Raw genomic sequence first — 18130 nt, 5'->3', positions numbered from 1 at the left:
GGAGAAGAGAGGATTGGGTGAGGAACTGACAGCCTTCGAATACCTGAAGGGACATTATAACAGGGATGAAGAGACTAGTGTCTGTGGCCAAAGGAGACAGTACTAGAAGCAAATGGCTTCAAACTGCTGCAGGGGGAACTTAGGTTGAAGATTAGGAGGAATTTTCTGACTAGGACAGTGGTCAGGTATTGGAACAGGCTACTTAGAGAAATTGTGAAATGTCCATCCCTGGAGATTTTCAAGAGCAGGTTAGAAAAACACTGGGCTGAGATGGCTTAGTAAGGGGTGATCCTGTCTTGAGCCGGGGGCTGGACTAGATGACCTTGTGAGGCCCCTTCCAGCCCTTCTTTCCTATAATCCTATGACAGAATCACTGAGTAATAGGACTGAAAAGGCCCTGAAGAGGTCACCTAATACAACCTAGAATCAGGTTGATGGTGGCATATTTTCCAAATGTTCACATTGCCCTTTCAGTGTTACAGCTCTACAGAGGCTTCCCCCCAGCCCCAGTGCCAGGATCCCATGGCAGTGGGCCACCAGCAATACCTAGCCTGCTGGGACCCACCAGCAACTCACAACACCAAAAAACCGGATTTTCCTTCTCCACAAGGAGAAAATGCCTTGGTAGCCTTTCTGTGCTGAACACCTGTAGGGCCAGCTGCATTTACATGCAGCCCATGCAGTCTGGACAGCTTTGGCAGGACCAAGGCACTGAGTGCCCTTACTCTTTGCTTGTGGTACGTTGCATGGAGGGAGCTGTTGTGGCTGAGGTGTGCAAGATGAGTTGGAGTAGACCCTAGGGACAAATGGTTGCCTGTGAACGCAGGGTCTGGACTTGATGGCCTGGAAGGCCCCTTTCAACCTGCTGTTTCTGTTCATTCAGAGGCCCAACCTGAGCATAGCAAACTCCCTGGGCTAAATCTAGTCAAATCATTGGATTCAATGGAACAACCCCAGAGTCCTTGTGTCAGAAAAATAGCATCCTCCCACCTCTGATCTAGATTAGAAGGCAAAGCCTGTGCTTGCCAAGACCTGCTCTGGGGATACAAATCGCTTCTAATATGCTGGGAGTTGTCCCTTTCCAGGGCAGGGCTGGGCGAGGCTGGTGCTGCACAGGGAGTTGTTGCCAGGCCCAACAATAAGGAGCTGCTGGCACATGGCCAGCGTTTGGCCCTGAGGCGGTTGCTGTGTGTGTGGGTGTGGAGCAGGGCTGCGGGGCTGGGAGAAGGCAGGAGCTGAGCTGAAGCAGGGGGTGAGCTGCAGATTGGGACACGCACGCTCTTCAGGGAGGTTCTGCCTGGTTAGGGGCATCTGACACAAGAGCAGGGAAGAGACCAGCTGAGACAGGGCCTAGAAGTGACCCAGGAGCAGAGCAGGGGTCTCATCTGCAGCAGCAACCAGAATACACTGCATGTGTCTGATTCACTTCTTCCTTGAACTGTGATTATTCCATTGACTTGAGCAGAATGACTCCTAATGTACACTAGGGAGGGGAGAGCCAAGCCTGTGTTTCCTTAGCGCTGCTCGCACTTGGGTCTCCCAAGCAATTCCAGAGTCCCTGCAGACACAAGGAAAGTATTGTGTGTAGGCGACCCTGCAGTGCAGCTCTCTACTTCTGTGTGCCTGAGCCCCCACAACTTGCCCTGCCCCACCGAGCAAAACTGATGCACCCCTCCCACCCTACTACTGTCTTCAAATAGAAAAGCAGAAGTTTAGAGACGGGAGTGTTTGACATTGGCCCTGCAAAGAAAGGGAGAATCACTAACACGGAAAGCAGCAGGGAAGCTGCTTCCATGAGTAGGAGCTGCAGAGGGCCTGGGATGGAGGCCCATGTTGGAGGTCAGTGCTGGGTGAATAGGGTCCCAGTATGGACAGGGCCTTGCAGGGCTATTTTGACTTGGATCCTGAGAGGAGCAGGGAGCCAGTGGAAATGTCCAGGGGAGCTGTGCAGCTCACATCCCACAGGCAGATAGAGTCAGAGGACACAAAATGGCTTTTACTTTAGCTTCCTTGCCATGGGTCTAGCATAAAGACTCCTTCCCTTCATTCCCAATGCTGCTGTGTGATGAGCAAGCACCATCAGGGTAGATACTGTAGGCACTGCAATGTCAGCTGGGAAAAGAAGTGACTATCTAGTCAAGTGCTTCCTGTCACTTCCAAGCAGCAAAGAAATCTCAAGGTCCCCAGGAAAAGTAAATCACATATGTGAATGCAAGTATCTTCAACACCCAACAATAATTAGCCCAGAGGGATGGGGATGGCCTAATCAAAGGGTCTCATATCTGAAAACCATCACAAACAGCAAAGCACTGATATGAACTGTCTCATGCCCCAGCTGGACCCAGACCTCATGTGTGAAGGGTCCTATAAAGCAAGCACCCCCTGTGGCCCATGCACTTGACCTTCCAGCCTTTACGCAGTCCTGCCTAGAGTCACCATGAGTTTGCTGGGCCTCATCCTCCCTCTCCCCAGTCTGTCACTGAACCAGAACCACTACCCTCAACTACTAAACCAAGATGTTCTGCCTCAAAGAGACTCCAGGCTGGGGTAGGACAAGGTACTGCAGGCCAGGATGGTGTGGACTGGCAGAGAGGTATATCAGCTCAGGGCTGCACTGTGGTATCTTGTCAATATAAACTGTGGGTACAAGGCAGGTGAGGCAGGTCCAAGGCTGCTGTGCATTGGCAGAATCAAGTGTGGGCCTAGGACTACTGCAAGTCAGGATGACAATATGTTGCTGGGTGATAGGCCTGGAAATGCAAAGGCTGCTACACTGAGCCCTAAGTTGCCTGCCTTGTAGCCCTGCCTTATCTGTGCCCAGCTTTTCCTGGCACTCTCAAGTGCAAGAGTGCCAAACCCACATGCAATCTTTCCAAACAGCCTAACAGCATCCCAGTGCCCTCCATGCCAGCCAGGCAAGCTGCCCAACAGAGGTACTTTCACCCAAGGGAAGTTTCTGACTCCGCTTCCCTGCTCTCAGGAGTGGCCGAGATGCACAGGCCAGGCTGTGAGGGTATCTTCGAAACACAAGCTGTTTCTCTGAACACTAAAATCAACTCCCCCCAGCCTCAGTTATTTAAAAATGAATGGGCTTTGAGGAGATGTTCCCCCTTCCCCTAAGCCACCTACTTGTTGCTGAACCTGGCACCAGTCCAGAATAGTGTGATCCTAGCTGTGAATCATTCTAGCAAGGTAGGGCAAGCCAAGTAACAATGGACTCAGTGGCCTGTGGAAACGGACTATGCTGTGGAAGTCAACAGCTGGCCTTTGCCAGGTGAGTTTCAGTCAATGCAATCTGGGCCTCCCCTGGGCAAGGCTCAGTAACAAACCTCTGACTCAAGAGCTCAGAAGAGTAATTAAAAGTTTGGCCAAATAGTGATTTTGCTGGATCTCCGCAGCCATTTTACACTAAAAGCAAAATGCAAAAAAACTCCCCAAAAACAAACAAAAAAATCCCACCATGACTCTAACCAGATTGTTTTCAATTTTCTTCCTTCCTCTAAGAGTTTCTGAAATTCTCCTCACCTTTTTCACGGGGCTCCTCTGGAGCACAGAAAACCACACAAAAACTGAGCACTTCACCAAAAAGCGCATCTCAAAAGACACGCCCCAACCCCAAGCCAACTCTGCTGCAGAACCTGGAGAAGACACTGCTAGATGCAGAGGCCTTTTTGCAGATGGATGGGGGCCAGGTGTTATTTGCAGGAGGCTCTTTGTGTAGCTCCCCCTGCCCAGAAGGCAAGGCTGGGGAAGGAGGTCAGCTATCCCGTGCAGTGGATGGGCACGGCTGTAGGTCAGAACTGTAGGGAAGGCATGTTGGGCAGAGCCACAAGCGCTGCCTGTCTACAAGATGAGATAGGGACCTAAAAACTCTGCTTACAACTCTGCTAGGCTCAGGGGACAGTCATGTCCTTGCAACAGGCATTTAAGCCGGTCTGATCTTAACTTCAACTGGATGCTGAATGCCTTCTGCTCCTGCACGCCAAATGCCCCAACCTCTCTGAGCCTTCAGTTCTGCAGACAAGCCCAAAATAAGAAGAGGCAATCAAGATCTCCAAAATAGAGGTGGCTATGAGGCTGTGAGCTCTGGGGTGGTGTGCAGCTCCACAAACGCCATAATGTGCCATCGTCAACCCTGCTTTTTGGGAGCAAACCACCTTGTTTTGCTAGCACTCTGCCAAAGGGATCTGTAACTAAGGCAGGGCAGCTTTCCCGGTAGATAGCTGTGGCTAATCTCCTGCAATGCAGAACTGGTAATAGCAAGGCCATCCCTATCTCTAGGACTCTGGTGCACCTGTCAGAAACTGGTGCACTCAGTCTTAAGGGTGGCAACTGCTAGAGATGGCCCCAAATTCAAATATGCCCATTTTTAAAAAAATTCTAGGACCACCTTTGTTCCCAGGTGCTTCGGTTCTTGGGCCAGGATTCTCATCAGAGTCTATGACCACCTGCTAAAATCCTAGATAAACAGGGCCAGGCAAGGATAGCAATAGTATGCATCCCTCTCTTCTCCCATTGTGTAACCTGGATGCTGGAGACAGATTATGTCCCATAGGGCTCAGCTGTTTACGCTTTACATTTTACTTGCTTGTGTGGGTGGTTGACTGTCTGGTACAGGAAGTACCAAGTGCAGTATGCCTTATGCCCCAGTGCTTGGGGACTGCAGTCAGGACTTCTCCTGTACTGTAAGGTGCACCCCTGCACATGTGGCTCCTATATCTGTGCTGCACCACAGAAACCCCAGTGACTGCTTTGCAGTAGAGCTGAAGGAGGAGCTTGGAGAGGAAGCCCCTGAAGGCCTTGTATATTCAGGGAACGTACACCAGCACACTGGAGGTGTCTGCCAGGGGCTGCTACCACCACTCACACGGCCACCCCTCATTTCAAGTAGAATAAGGCTGAGCTGGTGAACTGCAATAGCAGCAGCGCCATCTGCAGTAACTCACTGAGTCTTTCAAGAGAGAGGCAGGGCTACCATTTGTTGACACAGCTTTGGGCAGCTTTGTGCTATGGCTTGGGCACCAGCCATTTCATTGCCAGCTCACAGGCTCTGGAGACAGGGGACACATGGCAATGGAGTCCCAATGACAGGAGCTCAGCACTGGCAGTACAGCCTCTTAGCAGAAAGGTCTGGCCCTCTACAGATATTCTCTGCCTTCAGTCTCATCTCGCTGTTATTTGCATGGGCAGATCTAGAGATTTGGAAACAGAATGCAGATCGTGTGGTGCATCCTCACATATAGCAAGAAAACATATCTTTCTCCAGTTAAAATTAAACTAGAGGCTTTACTACTGTGCTAGGGGCCTAGGGCTATATTATTCAGTATAAGATTGAACCAAAAAACAAATATAATTTCATTGGAATAAGTTAAAAACAGTCTACATAACTTTCAAATAGGAGCTTCATTACCAGGAACAGCTAACAGACAGCAGAATTGCAGAACAAAGGATAGCTTGACTGGTGGAACATCAAGACCATTAAAAGAAGACAGGGTCGTTAAAACCTGTCAGATGGGATCAGGGATTTAGGAGGGATCAGGGAGACCATAACGAGCAGGGATCCTGGTTTTCTCTGATTTCTCTCATGGACTACTGTACTGGGACACCAATGGGAACACACACACATGTGGCAGGCATGGTCATGGCATAAGGCATGTTCATTTACCTCCATCCCAAGGGCTTGACAGATACCAGCTCTTGCACATAGTGTTGATCACTCAGGTATAAAGTGTAACTGCCTCTGCTAAACCACTCATGACTTCATGGGACAAGATGAGACAAATTCTGTATCCATTTTAAATTGCAAGGGGCATTTTGGAAGGCAGAGTGTAGTTGTCTTGGTTAAGGCACCAGGATTCACACCCTTCATTTTGTGAAAACACTGTGCGGTCTTTAATGACCAGAAATGATTAAGGACTCAGACCTCCCCAGCATTGCAGCGCCCCTCCTAGCACACCGGGGCTTCAGCAACCAAGCTCCACCTGCTGAGTCATCCCTGGTAATCCTTTCAACACCCAGTTGCTCCTTTGAGGTCTCCAATCCTCTTTTCGGGCAGAGGCTCAAACCTGCATTTTTGGTGGGGTTACTGAGATATGCCAGCACCTGCTGGTGTCCTAGCAGACCCTAACTGCATCAGAGATCACAAAACAATCCTTATTCTGAGAAGGAGAGCTGCAAACTAGAAACAGTAAAAGGCATATCTGCAGATGAGCAGTAAATACAAGAGGGAATAATGCAATTACCCTGGTTATTACCAGTATTTATACTGGGAGACCCACCTGAGATGGGGCATTGCACAGGCATAGATAAAACACAGTCTGAATAGCCAAAGGCTAGGTGAGAAAGTGATCCGCCCTAGAACCCAGGCATAGAGTCCAGTGTCCTAGTTCATGCACCTTCTCCCTAAGTTCATTAAGTCCCAGAAATTCAGCTATTGTAACAATTAACCATATGCTTAGGAGAGCTGTCTGCTGTGACTTAAGTGTGGAGAAGGACGAACTTCAGCCCTGCTCCATTAGAACACTTACACTGACATCTTGTGGATAAAACGGGGTAACACCCTTCAGGCCATGAGAGTCTCTGGAAAATGACTGAAGAGCTAGGCTCTCTGGCAGAAAGGCAAGGCAAGGCGAGGAAACCAGTACCTCCTTGGACATCCTGAAATAAAAGGGTGTTCATCTATTCAGAGACCATGGGGCTGCTCCTTCCTACATAGTCTGTCTCATGGGACTCTGCAAGGGAAACCACCCTGATGCCAGTTCAGCATGCTCTGATCTTCTAGATCAGCGGTCTCCAAACTTTTTTGATCACGCACTCCTACCAGTAAAAAATTTTTGAGCATGCACCCCCAATATATGTATATCTATTTATTTATAAATGATATACATGTACTACTGTACTAATATATTATGTACATTATAAAACATAAAGTAGAAATTAAAAAAGGATGAGATAAAAAACAAATATAAATAGAAGTTCTAATATTTTCTTCTTGCACCCCAATGGATCGTCTTGTGCGCACACCACTTTGGAGACCGCTGTTCTAGATAAAGAAATTGTCTTCTGAACCTATTCTAGTTCTTGATATAGTGAATTCAGTAGTGTTAAAGACAGGAAAATAAAAGTAATCCCATGATAACTCTATTGGGGGTAGCATCTCTGGAGTCCTATGTTGGATGTTTTTTCAAGTGCACAGAGAATATTTCCTCCCAAAGGACTCCTGTGTTTCCCCAGCCATATGCAGACATTGTCACTTGGCACCAACCTTCAGAGAAAGGGCCTTCTGTGGAGTGGGGATATTACTTGGCAGCTCTGCTCTGCCACAGCCAGTGGGCTATGGGATACCCCCCAGGGAGCCCAATCCAAACAGCCAAATTCATTTCCTGCATTCTGTACATTAGTTAATTTGGCAGTGTATCTGAACCAACAGGCTCTGAGTCCTCCTATGCTGCCCAATCAACAGCGAGAGAGATGAGAAAAGCAGGATCTAGGCAGGGAGAGCAGAGGAAGGGTGAAGGACTGTCTTCTCCACCATCCCTTCCCCAGCACCTTGGGATGTAAGTGTGCTTGGAGTTGTGTGTCGGATGCATCCTATGTTATGTTGCTGGATTCAAGGTTTGGTCCATGCTGACACCTGCTGGCCATGCCTGGGACATCAAGCCATTGTATATATGGCATGGGGTAGCAGTTTCCAACCTGTGAGGGTAACTTTGCAAGAAATGTCAAGACCTGATGGGTCCATTGGTCCAAAAGGTTTGGGAACCACTAAGCCCAAAAATTCCTGGTCTTCTGAATGAAAATGCAGGCAAGAAAGATATGAATCAACCCCCGCTTAGTCAGGTTTGGGGTTTGTCTGTTGGGTCAAAAGCATGTGTCTCCTACCACCACACACACATATGTGCATGCACATAGTGGCACAGACTTGTGCAATGAGGGTGCTATGCGGGGGGGAAGACATAAATGGGCATCATCACCATGGTAAATCTCCTACCACTGCAGGGAAGTTCCCTGTAGTCTGCATCCTCAGGCCTGGAATGACTAGCCTGAAGAAATAATGAGCATTGCAGAGATGGGTCTTATACTCTGGTACGTTCCCCTCTGCATGAAGATACACCCTGAGGGCAAGCTGAGGTGGCAGGATGGGCCTGACCCCTTCTCCACTGGCTGTACATTCTTCCCCAGGATCTGCCCATGCCAAGGGGTGAAATCCCCCTTGCCGCTGTCACAGGTCATACCCTATCTCCCCACTCTGCCGTTGCTCTAAATTTGCCCTGACCACATCTCAGAGAGAATTTGGGGGACCATGCAGCTCCACATATTTCCAATGGGGTAGGGCAGCCTGGGTCTGGAGTGGGAGCTGGTAGTGCCCTCCCCCCTCTCCTGTGCCCGAAACACAAGTGGAAGTAGCCAGCTTCTTGCCTTGCACCCTGTAAAAGATGAGCTAGGTCACTGCTGCCCCCTAGTGGCTACAGGTTGGCCCTGCTGGTAATTTCCCCACGTAGTCCAAAGGTACTAATGCAGGCCTGGTCAGGTTAGCCTGCTACCCTAACTTACAGAAGACAAAACTACCTGCAGCTGTTATTGCTGAGTGCTGGACAGTGGTTAAATTGCCTGGCAACCTCTAGGGTGCTGATGATTTTCTGCAGAAGAGCGCCTCAGAGTGGGGTACTAGTCTCACTTCCAGCAGAGGAAATGCCACCAAAAACTTGTGGAACTGAAGTCTCCTCCATGACAGGGTAAACTGGGCTCTTTAACCCTGGTCAGCACCCAATCTAGAAGTGGAGCCCTGATAGACAGATAAATGGATGATCTCCTTTGCTCCAGCAGCTCCTGTGGCCAAGCTAATTCCAAATGTACTAGCATCTGCCTTTCCTCTGGATTAAACCAGCAAGGCTGAAAGGAGGATAATAGTGTGTGGGCAGCTCAGTGTCTCCCTATACACTGCCCAGGCTTTTGTTCCCTGGAGAGGCCAATCCAAATTCACTTTATCTCTCAAGCAAGGATTACTTTCAGAAAACTGGTATCTCACTCAGCGTAATTCTGTTGTCTCGTGAGACAGACAGGTGCCTATTACTACTATTTCTACCATAGGAAGGATCCCCCTAGGATCTAGTATGCAGCAGAGAGCAGGAACAGGCTAGAAGGCTCCCTGCAGATCCCAGGGGCTTGAGACGCTGGGTCAGCAGCAGCACTGGGTCCTGCACAAGGTGGTCTCCTTATAACAGGAGGAACTAGGCCAACTTTGGTGGTCACACAAAGATTGGGGCTGAGCCCCTGCCATTGGTTGGTAGGACACATCACCCTGCCCTCATCTCAGAGACTTGGGCTAAGCAAGCAGAGGGACCCTGCCAGTGCTCCCTGTCCTGGGAAACACCTGCCCCCCTCTTCTCACGCTCATTTTCAGCAGGGACGTTTGCTCCAGCTTGTGCCACAGTTTTTGGCTGCACTGACTTCAAAGCCTTGCAACTAGAGACAGGGGCTCAATTCATCTCCCGTCAGAACAGGGGAAAGTGCCTTTACGAGAGGTGTACTTCCTCTGTTTTTCTCTCCCCCTTAAACCCCTCTGTCAGATGGACTGGGCTGCTCCCTTTTGGCTTTGTGAGGTAGTCCCATGTCTTTGTTACATGGGGGTTCTAGTAGGAGGCCCATTCTCTCTCTCCCATCCCTGATATTCACAGGCCTTGTGTTGCAGAGGCTGTTTGGAGCAGCTGGAGTGGTTCTAAAGGCAGGAATGGAGTGAGACAATATACAATGGCAGGGGCTCAGCCCTAATCTTTGTGTGACCACCAAAGTTGGCCTAGTTCCTCCAGCAGTTTCCCATCACAGTGGTAGCTTCCCATTGCTGCACCCAGCCTGCACATCCCCATCCTCAGGCCTGAAGGAAGTCTCATAATGGCTGGGGCTGCCATGGCATGGAAGGGGAAGAGACATGCCCAGGTCACCCAGAAGGCCAGCGACAGAGCTGGGAATATAACTCACATCTTCTTGGTCCAGCACAACACTGGCTAGACTACCCGGGTGCTGCCTAAGGTAGTTGCATGATTCCAAGCTGAGCAAAAAACCGAGACAGCACCAGTGGGGGAAGCACCTTTGGTCTGTGCAGCATCCACAAGGCTGTTACAAATAGCGGCTCCAAAGAAGCCTTCCTGATGAAGGCACAGGCCACATTCTGCTCTCAGTGCTGTGGTGAAAGCTGGGAATCAATTCACCTGGGAAGGTAAGCCACTGGTTCTCAACCTCATTAGGCTCTAAGCCCCCCTCAAAAAATGCCAGCTCTCTGCTTTCACACATTTGTTGACTATGGAGAAACAGTAAGAGCAGTTCTTCTGTTACAAAGAACTCGGAAAGCCCACAATAAGTCAAATGTTTGTGACATTGTGGTTTCCTATTGGAAATCTCTGGGTTTGTCTTGGGACACTCAGAGGAGAGAATGAGGTGCAGGGCGTGGGGCCAGGGTAGGACTGATGGACCATTTGCTCAATGTTCTTGCCTGGGACTGGAATCTTGGCATGGCCCACACATGCCACGAACTACCTAGGTCTCCCTCTGCCCCACTGCAGAAAGCCCCATGCCACAGTTTCACTCTGACCACTCACCCTACCATTTGCTTTATTGAAAACCAGAGGCACAAAAGAACAGGTGGGAATTCAGCAGGATGGATGAACAGCAGGTGTTGGATATGCAGAAGCTGTAGAGGGTGGGAGGGTTTCCCCTTTTCTTGCCCTTTCCCAGCCACCCCTCACAGAGGATGCTCCACCTCCTCGATGCGGGAGGAGACCACCTCACCATCCACCAGCTCTTCGATCAGAGTCTTTATCCTCCTGGTGGTGGGGGCCTTGCTAGCAGCCTCTGTGAGAAGGAAAACAAGAGAGTGGGGCCGCGGGAGTTAACTGTACAGTGGGGCTCAGTGTGGGAAGGAACGGGGCGGCGAGCCATCAGAGCATCTCCACATGCACCAGGAGCCCAGCCACCCCAAGGAGGACCAGCAGCAGCAGGCCAGACAGCCTTCCTGGCCACCAGCAGGGTAGGTGTGTGCCATTCTTCATCCCCTGGACCTCCTAGGAGTGATCAGCCTTCAAGGAAGGAGGCCTGTTCAGCACAGAACATATATCTCTGACCAGTTCTTGCTTGGCCCAAATTGGTGTGACTGAACAATGCCATTCCCAGCAACTTTCTGCCATGAGCCAGTGACTCCAGTGGGCAGGTCTCCCTGGCACTGGAGCCAGCACTACAACTGGCCCCTTGTTGACAGCAGCTGCAGCAAGGCTGAGATTAAATGGGTCACAGTGCATGGCAGAAAGGAGATGCTGGGGGCCAGCAGCACCTGCTCCATTCCCCAAGGCCCTGCCCTGCTCACCAGCACCAACTTCAGTATTTATCCATAGAAATAAACAGAGAGAGGTAACAGGAGGGAGGCTCAGCTTAAAGGGGACCATTCCCCCAGCAAGTGGAAGCTTCTCCACCACCCCACTCACCTGGTGAGATTTCTTGCTTAGGTGACTTGGCCTCTGACCTGTAGTGAAAAGAAAGGATGCCTCACTTGATAAAGATGACCAGAAGGGCCACCTTCCCCCATCTCCTTGGAAGCGCTGGCTGTTCCACCTACACCCTCTTATCCAGCCCCAAATCTCCAGGGAGGCTGGGATTTTCCCAAAACAATCAGAGACCTGGACCCGAGCTCTGCAATCTCCCCCCAGAGCTACATGTCAGCTCCCCTTTTGCTGCTCATGACAGTAGCTGGTGCAGAGAAGGCACCAGCATCCCACGATGAAGAGTGGAAGGGGTTGTGGAAGGGAGTGGAGGGTCTTTGCCATGTGCTGTGCTCAATCTGCAGACCCTAGAAACCTGGACCTTACCCCCTCACGGGAGCTTCCCAGTTCCTTCCCTCCACCAGCTCCTCAGGATGCCATTTCACTCCATGGGGAATGAGTGCTGGTGCCACCCGCTGGTGATCTCAGGAAAAGGCCTACTAAACCAAGCTCTCATTTGGCTGTCAGTTCTGTGGCAGTTTGGGGCAAGACAGAGTTTTGATGGTGGGGTTGCTGAAAGGCTGTTATCCCTTTTGGATAATGAATGGAGAAGAGAACTGTTGCATGTGTCTGAAGTGAGAAGTCACCTTGTAATAGTGGGGTAAAGGAGCCCCAGATTTTATAATGACAAGAGAAATACACATGATCATGGGTGGGCGGGCAGGGACTCTGTTTCTGGTGGCCTAGAGCTGGTATCTAAAAAGATGTGAGGACACAGAGATGGTTACAAAGCAGTGAAGGGAGCTGCAGAAGTACAGAGACATTGTTGTGGTGGCCAGCAGAGTTGAGATGGCAAGTGGCAGCTTCAAGGTGATTGGCAGAGCTCAGCCTACCTGAGCTAATGCTAGGAGCAGCAGCTTTGCTAAGTTAATCCAGAGAAACTTCCCTATCCTGCACCAAAGCTGCATGCACTTCAGCTAAGAGAGGTGGTAGAGCCATTTACTAGACGGTTCCTTTGGAGAATGGGCTGGGTCTGGCCAAAATTGAGACTTCTCAAACAGCTAACTATGAGTAGGGTATGATGGAGCTGGGGGGGCGCTATGTCAAATGCTTTATTAACCACTTGTGTGTGAGAAAGGATCGGGATTTAAGTAATTTGACAAGACATCCTAGGGACAGGCCACCCACCTGTTAGCATTTCCTTATCATTCTGGGTCCCTGTTCCAAGTGTATGCATGCTCCCTATTTCCCCATCCCATGTTGTTCTGTTTGTTTTTAAACCCTTAAGCTTCCTGTATGTGAAAGAAAAAATATTCTTCATTGAGGTCACTCAGATGATAAAGCATAGTTTCCCTGGTTTCTAGCTGGGGAATTGAACTAGCATTTAAATAGTTTTAGACAGAGCCCCTAGATAATTGAACTTGGCCCTTTTCACTGCCAGCCGCTCCTAGCAGAAGAGTCATACTGACCATGATGACTCTCTGGACTACATTGGGTTCTCTCCCTCTTCTTCCTCACACCTTTCCCAGCCCTCCCCAGCCTATGGCTTCAGGAGCTCAGAACTGTACATCTCCTACCTGACCTCTTGACCCTCAAGGAGATGCTGATAAGTGGCAATTTCCACCTCCAGCCTGGTCTTGAGGTCCAGCAGGTGCTGGTACTCATTAGCTTGACGCTGGGTGTCAGTTCTCAGTTGTGACAGCTCTGCTTCTTTCCCAGCAACCAGGTTCTGCAGCTGTGCCACTTCCACCCCATAGTGAGACTCTGTCTCAGCCAATGTGCCCTCCAGAGCTTCTTTCTAAAAGCAAAAGAAAGATGTGCCAAACTGTATGGACTCTATTCCAGCTCCACATGGGTAGGGGAAAACCCAGCCCTCTCATTTAAGGCTTTTCCAGAGCAGTGAAGGGAGGGGTATTGTCACACCAAGGCTGCTGGGTGTCTTGGGTAATGCCATCTGGCAACTTCCTGACCAGGGATTTAGGGTGTCCCTGCAGGAAGAAGCCAAGGAGCCCACAAGGGGTGAGAGAATGCAAAGGCCATCCTAAGAGAAACAGCAGACTCCAGTTTGGAGCCTCAAGTCCCACAAGAGACAAGGCCCACCAGAGCTTGGATTCTGAGGATTAATATTTCCTGTGGGCCAAGATGGTGAGGCCTGTGGCCTACTGACCCCAGGTGATGCCTGGGGCTGGGGTAGACCTTCAGAAGTTTTTTCACCAGAGAAACCAGTACTTGTGTTTCAAGGGAAACGTTTTATGCTGAAGGCTGCAATAGCCTGTTCCAAATCCTAGTGCCATTACCCTTGGCAAGAAGACTGTCACATGACCTTTGCTTTCTTGTTTTTTCCTGGATCCCTGCATAACCACAGTTTCATGACCTTTCTGACAACACTCCTCTTAGTACCTTACAATTATGAAGAAGGAGTTGTGGTACCCACCATGCTCTGCAGTGTCTGCAACTCAATCTCGAGGCTCTGCACAATGCGCTTGAGTTCTGTTGCCTTTGTCCTGGCAGCCTGGAGGGCTTCATTGCTGGTGGCGACCTCTTGAGTGAATGTCTCGCACTGCACAGAAGCAAAGGAGCTCAAGCCATGTACCTGGCAAGGTGGCAGGGGTGCTATCAGCAATGCCTTAGTCACATGATGCCCCCACTCACCAGGGGGACATTTTGCATCCTCTCTATTAGTAGATGGTAACAATATGGATGGGAAATAAGTGGTCTCAGGCCAGATGCGTCTTCCACCAAACCTCCCACATTGAGATGTAACGTGAACAGATGTCACTGAGAGAAGGTTATAGCATGAGTTTGTGGCTAGTTGCTGAGCCTCCCTTACCTGCTGCTTGTGCCAGGCTTCAGCCTCTCTCTGGTTCTTCTCAATTATATCCTCGTATTGGCCCCGGATCTTTGCAAGGGTTCTCACCAGATTGATGCCTGGACTGGCATCCACCTCCACACTGACAGAGCCTCCCAAGTGACCTCGGAGAGCAGCCACTTCCTTTGAAAAGTAAAGGAAGTCATCATAAGTCAGAAAGAGCAGGAGGTGAGACAAGGGAAGGGATGGGGGACTGGCAGCATAGAAGATTCATGCACTGGCTTTTTGTCATTGGGATCCAGTCTTAAGCCGTGGTTTAGCTCAGGGGAGGAAAAGAGGATTTGAGGTTAGTCCCCAGAGGAAGTTTGTCCAGCTCATTATACAAGCAACTCTCCATGTGGTATGCAGGTGAGAGGCCCAGGGCAGAGATGTGGGTTGGGAGTGCCCAGCAGATCTGTGCCTTGGGGGAGCAGAGGGCTGTGACTCAGGACTGAGAAGTACTGTGTATTGAGAAAGCCAAGGGAACCATTCCTGAATCCCACACCTGTCATCATGTCTTTCCCTTCTGTGAACATTAAAACTCAGATTTGTTCACTGAAAACATCAATTATAGTGATCCTCTTGGATCCCAGTGGGGTTCTGCAGCAACCTCACCTCTCCATGGTTCTGCTGGAGATAAGTCAGTTCCTCCTTCAGGCTTTCAATCTGCACCTGCAGACTGGCTCTGGCCTCTGTCAGCCCATCAAGGACCTTGCGTAAACCCCTGATGTCACTCTCCACACCCAGCCGGGTAGCCAGCTCGGCCTCAAACCTATATGGAACGAGCACAAGAGTCTGCATCCTGCTGACCCAGACACAGCTGAGTGAGTCATGGGCAGCTATGAAAAGAAAGTGTCCTGCTGCGCACAGCTGAGAGGGGTCATGTGAGCATGAGAATCTAGGCCAGGGTTATCCCAAGAAAACTAATAGTCTCCTGGGGTTCTCTGACTGCTGATACAAGACCAGAGTTCATCAGCTAAGTCTGCTGCCCTGGGGCTAAGCTAGGGTGGCCATCGGTCCTGTTTTATACAGGACCATCCTGTTTTTAAATCATTTGTCCCCTGTCTGTTTCTGAACAAGAAACAGACTGCAAAAAGTCCTGTTTTTCAGTTCATTGGTGGAAAGACATATCAATCATTTGTCTTTGAGAGTCTATTGGCTGTATCTAGAGGTAGGGTGGTGCACAGCCAGGAGGAGCAGGCTTCTGAGCCAGCCAGGGAGGGAGGGAGAGAAGTGGCCTTTTTTGTGGTGGCCCCACCCCTTGCTGCTGATTGGCCAGGAAATGGCAGCCCCACCCCTCGCTACTGATTGGCCAAGGAGAGGGGGAGTGGTCCCACCACTCACCAACTTCTGGGGATGCCTCAATGACCACCTTAGGTGGAGCAAATTACTGCACTCCTGAAGGCAGGAAGATGTTCCGTTGGGCTTTAAAGTATCACTAACAACTACAACTTCTTTGATGCAGACCCACCTCATTGTTATACAAATGTGCAGCACCCGGCACAATGAAGCCCCAGTCCACAGTGGTAGCTTCCCAATGCCACCACAAAACAAATCATAATAAATAAGTAGCATCTGCAAGAGCATTTCCTTTGTGTGAACAAATGTCTATTTCTGTGCTTGCACAGGCTGCATTTGTATTTTTTCCAGATGTGATTGCAGAGGTTGCTTTGAAAAGTTGGCCTTTAAAGGGAGCATGGGGTGAAGGAGGGGAAAGAGGATGAGGAAGGGGGTCTGGTAGAGATCTCTTACTTCATTCTGAAGTCATTGGCAGCTAACTTGGCATTATCAATCTGGAGGATCAGCCGGGAGTTGTGCATTGACTCATCCTGGATCTGCAGAAGGAGAAAAGGGGAGGTAGCTGAGCCCTTCTACTGCTTTCTTGGAAACCAAGGAGGTCTGCTGGGGAACACTTAGCCATCTCTTTTGCTACCTGGGCCAGAGCTGTGCTTTCAGATGCATGAACCTCACAGCACAGGGCAAACTTGGAATAGTGACTCTTTAAATCACATTGCCATTGAAAAGGAAATACATATGACCAATATCAGTAGGATGGACATTTAACCTCTCCCAGCACAGCACCCACCAGATCTGTAAAGGAGGATACAGACCATCTGCAAGCTACTACTTCCCATGACAAGCTGCATTCATTTTTGACATTGGAAGTCAGACCTCATTTCATCAGAGATAAAAGAAATTCTTTTGATACTCAAGGAGATGGTGTAAGACTTTGTCTGTAATGACTTACTGGGACACAGAGGCAGTTCATACATCTTAGAGTGACCGTATGAGGCAGCAAACAAGCATCCCAGGTGGCAGGTTACCTTCACAGTGGTGCAGAATGAAGGGTCTTTAAATGGAAGCTGAGATGTAGGAGTAGCCTCCAAAGTGGGCACCAGCTTACCTTACCAAGGCACCCCAAGGCAGCACCTGATATTCAGTCCTAGCAATAAGAAACAGCAGGGATTGTCTCCCCCTGTCCACACACAAGCCAAGGGTAGAAATGGAGCCATAAGTCAAAGCCAGGACCTTCTCCCCATGCGCCCACAGTAGAAGGGTCAGGGAATCTCAGTACCTGTGATCTGAGTTCTGCAATGGTGCTGAAGCAGCTACTTGGATCATAGTGTCTGGCGAGGGCTTTTTTCACCTGGAGCTCCTGAATCTGCTGCTCCAGCTGCCCGTTGGCTTCTTCAAGAGAACACACCTAGCAACAGCAAGGAAGGCCAAGAAAAAAAACTGGGTGGGGAGCAAGAGATTTGGGGGAGGCAGTGCTACAGTGTCTGCTACAGATTCTGATAACAAAACCAAGGCAGCATCATTGACTCATTCAGGGCAAAAATGGGGATCTGCTACCAGAGAAATGCAGCTCCTGGGGAAGCTGTGCAATTATATGGTTTGCCAAAGAGCTATTTGTACACTTGGGGGCTGGGCTTCAAAATGGCCACAGCCCAGCCTCCAACCAAAGATCTAGAAGCCAAAATGCTGTGATGATGGGCAGTCTGGAAAATGAACCATCCTCTCTTTTCTTTTTTTTTTTTTTTTGGATAAACTTACTCTGGCACATTCCAAACTTCAGCTCCATGCTTGTAAGTGGCATTTGTACAATACACCAGTCATTGTGCACACCTGCTACTATGTTTGCATGATACCGTTCCTGGTTGGATCCTAGGCACTGCCATAATGACAACAGTGACGACCGTAATTGTTGTTAGTTATGTTATCATACCAGTATTACTATGTTACACTATACTTATGTAGTAGTAATAGTAGCTGTTATTATTATTGCCCACCAGCACTAATGCTGTTCCCTTAACTAGAGCTTTGCTGCCCAATGGCTTTTATCTTCTCTCATATACATCCATGTGCAATCATGCATCATGTCAGATGCCTCAGAGTGAGAGGCCATGGTTATGTCTCTCTGCAAGAGACTGAACTCCAGACCCCAAATCTCAGCTCTGAAAGTCACTCACCCTCTCCAGGTAGGCAGCCAGGCGGTCATTCAAGTTCTGCATGGTGTCCTTTTCATTCATACCAAGGAGGCCTATTCCACTAGCACCAGATCCAATGCCTAGTTCATAACTACCTCCTGGCACAGACTTCACAAGTGCAGCACTGGCAGAGGAAAGGCAACTGCCAATGCTCCCTGCTCCTCCATGGATACTGAGCAGCCCTGGTTGCAACCCTGCTGCACTGATCCAGTTTAGTCTGGGTCCTTGAGGAACGCCAGAGCAGAATAAATTGCGACTTAAGGAACTAGCCATGCTTAGGATATCAGTGCTCAAGATGCAACAAGGCTTATATCCTCCCCCTGGAA

The 18130-nt window shown here is 49.6% G+C and overlaps 1 protein-coding gene across 1 annotated transcript; it reads right to left on the bottom strand.

Moving 5' to 3' along the window:
• Nucleotides 1-10644: 10644 nt before the first annotated feature.
• On the bottom strand, nucleotides 10645-18130 carry LOC149866898 (keratin, type I cytoskeletal 19-like). Its single transcript, XM_090041185.1, has 9 exons — nucleotides 17787-18130; nucleotides 16892-17020; nucleotides 16069-16151; nucleotides 14932-15088; nucleotides 14299-14460; nucleotides 13903-14028; nucleotides 13046-13266; nucleotides 11475-11512; nucleotides 10645-10848 (listed from the first exon to the last, which is right to left on the bottom strand). Exons 1-9 carry the CDS (start codon nucleotides 18075-18077, stop codon nucleotides 10739-10741), a joined length of 1317 nt encoding a protein of 438 aa, XP_089897311.1. The 5' UTR covers nucleotides 18078-18130; the 3' UTR covers nucleotides 10645-10738.

The sequence above is a fragment of the Crocodylus siamensis genome, chromosome 4 (genome assembly GCF_052110815.1).
Source record: "Crocodylus siamensis isolate JL-2025a chromosome 4, ASM5211081v1, whole genome shotgun sequence".
Taxonomy (NCBI): Eukaryota; Metazoa; Chordata; order Crocodylia; family Crocodylidae; genus Crocodylus; species Crocodylus siamensis.
The sequence above is the reverse complement of the archived record's forward strand: the minus strand, read 5'-3'. Positions and strand labels throughout refer to the sequence as shown.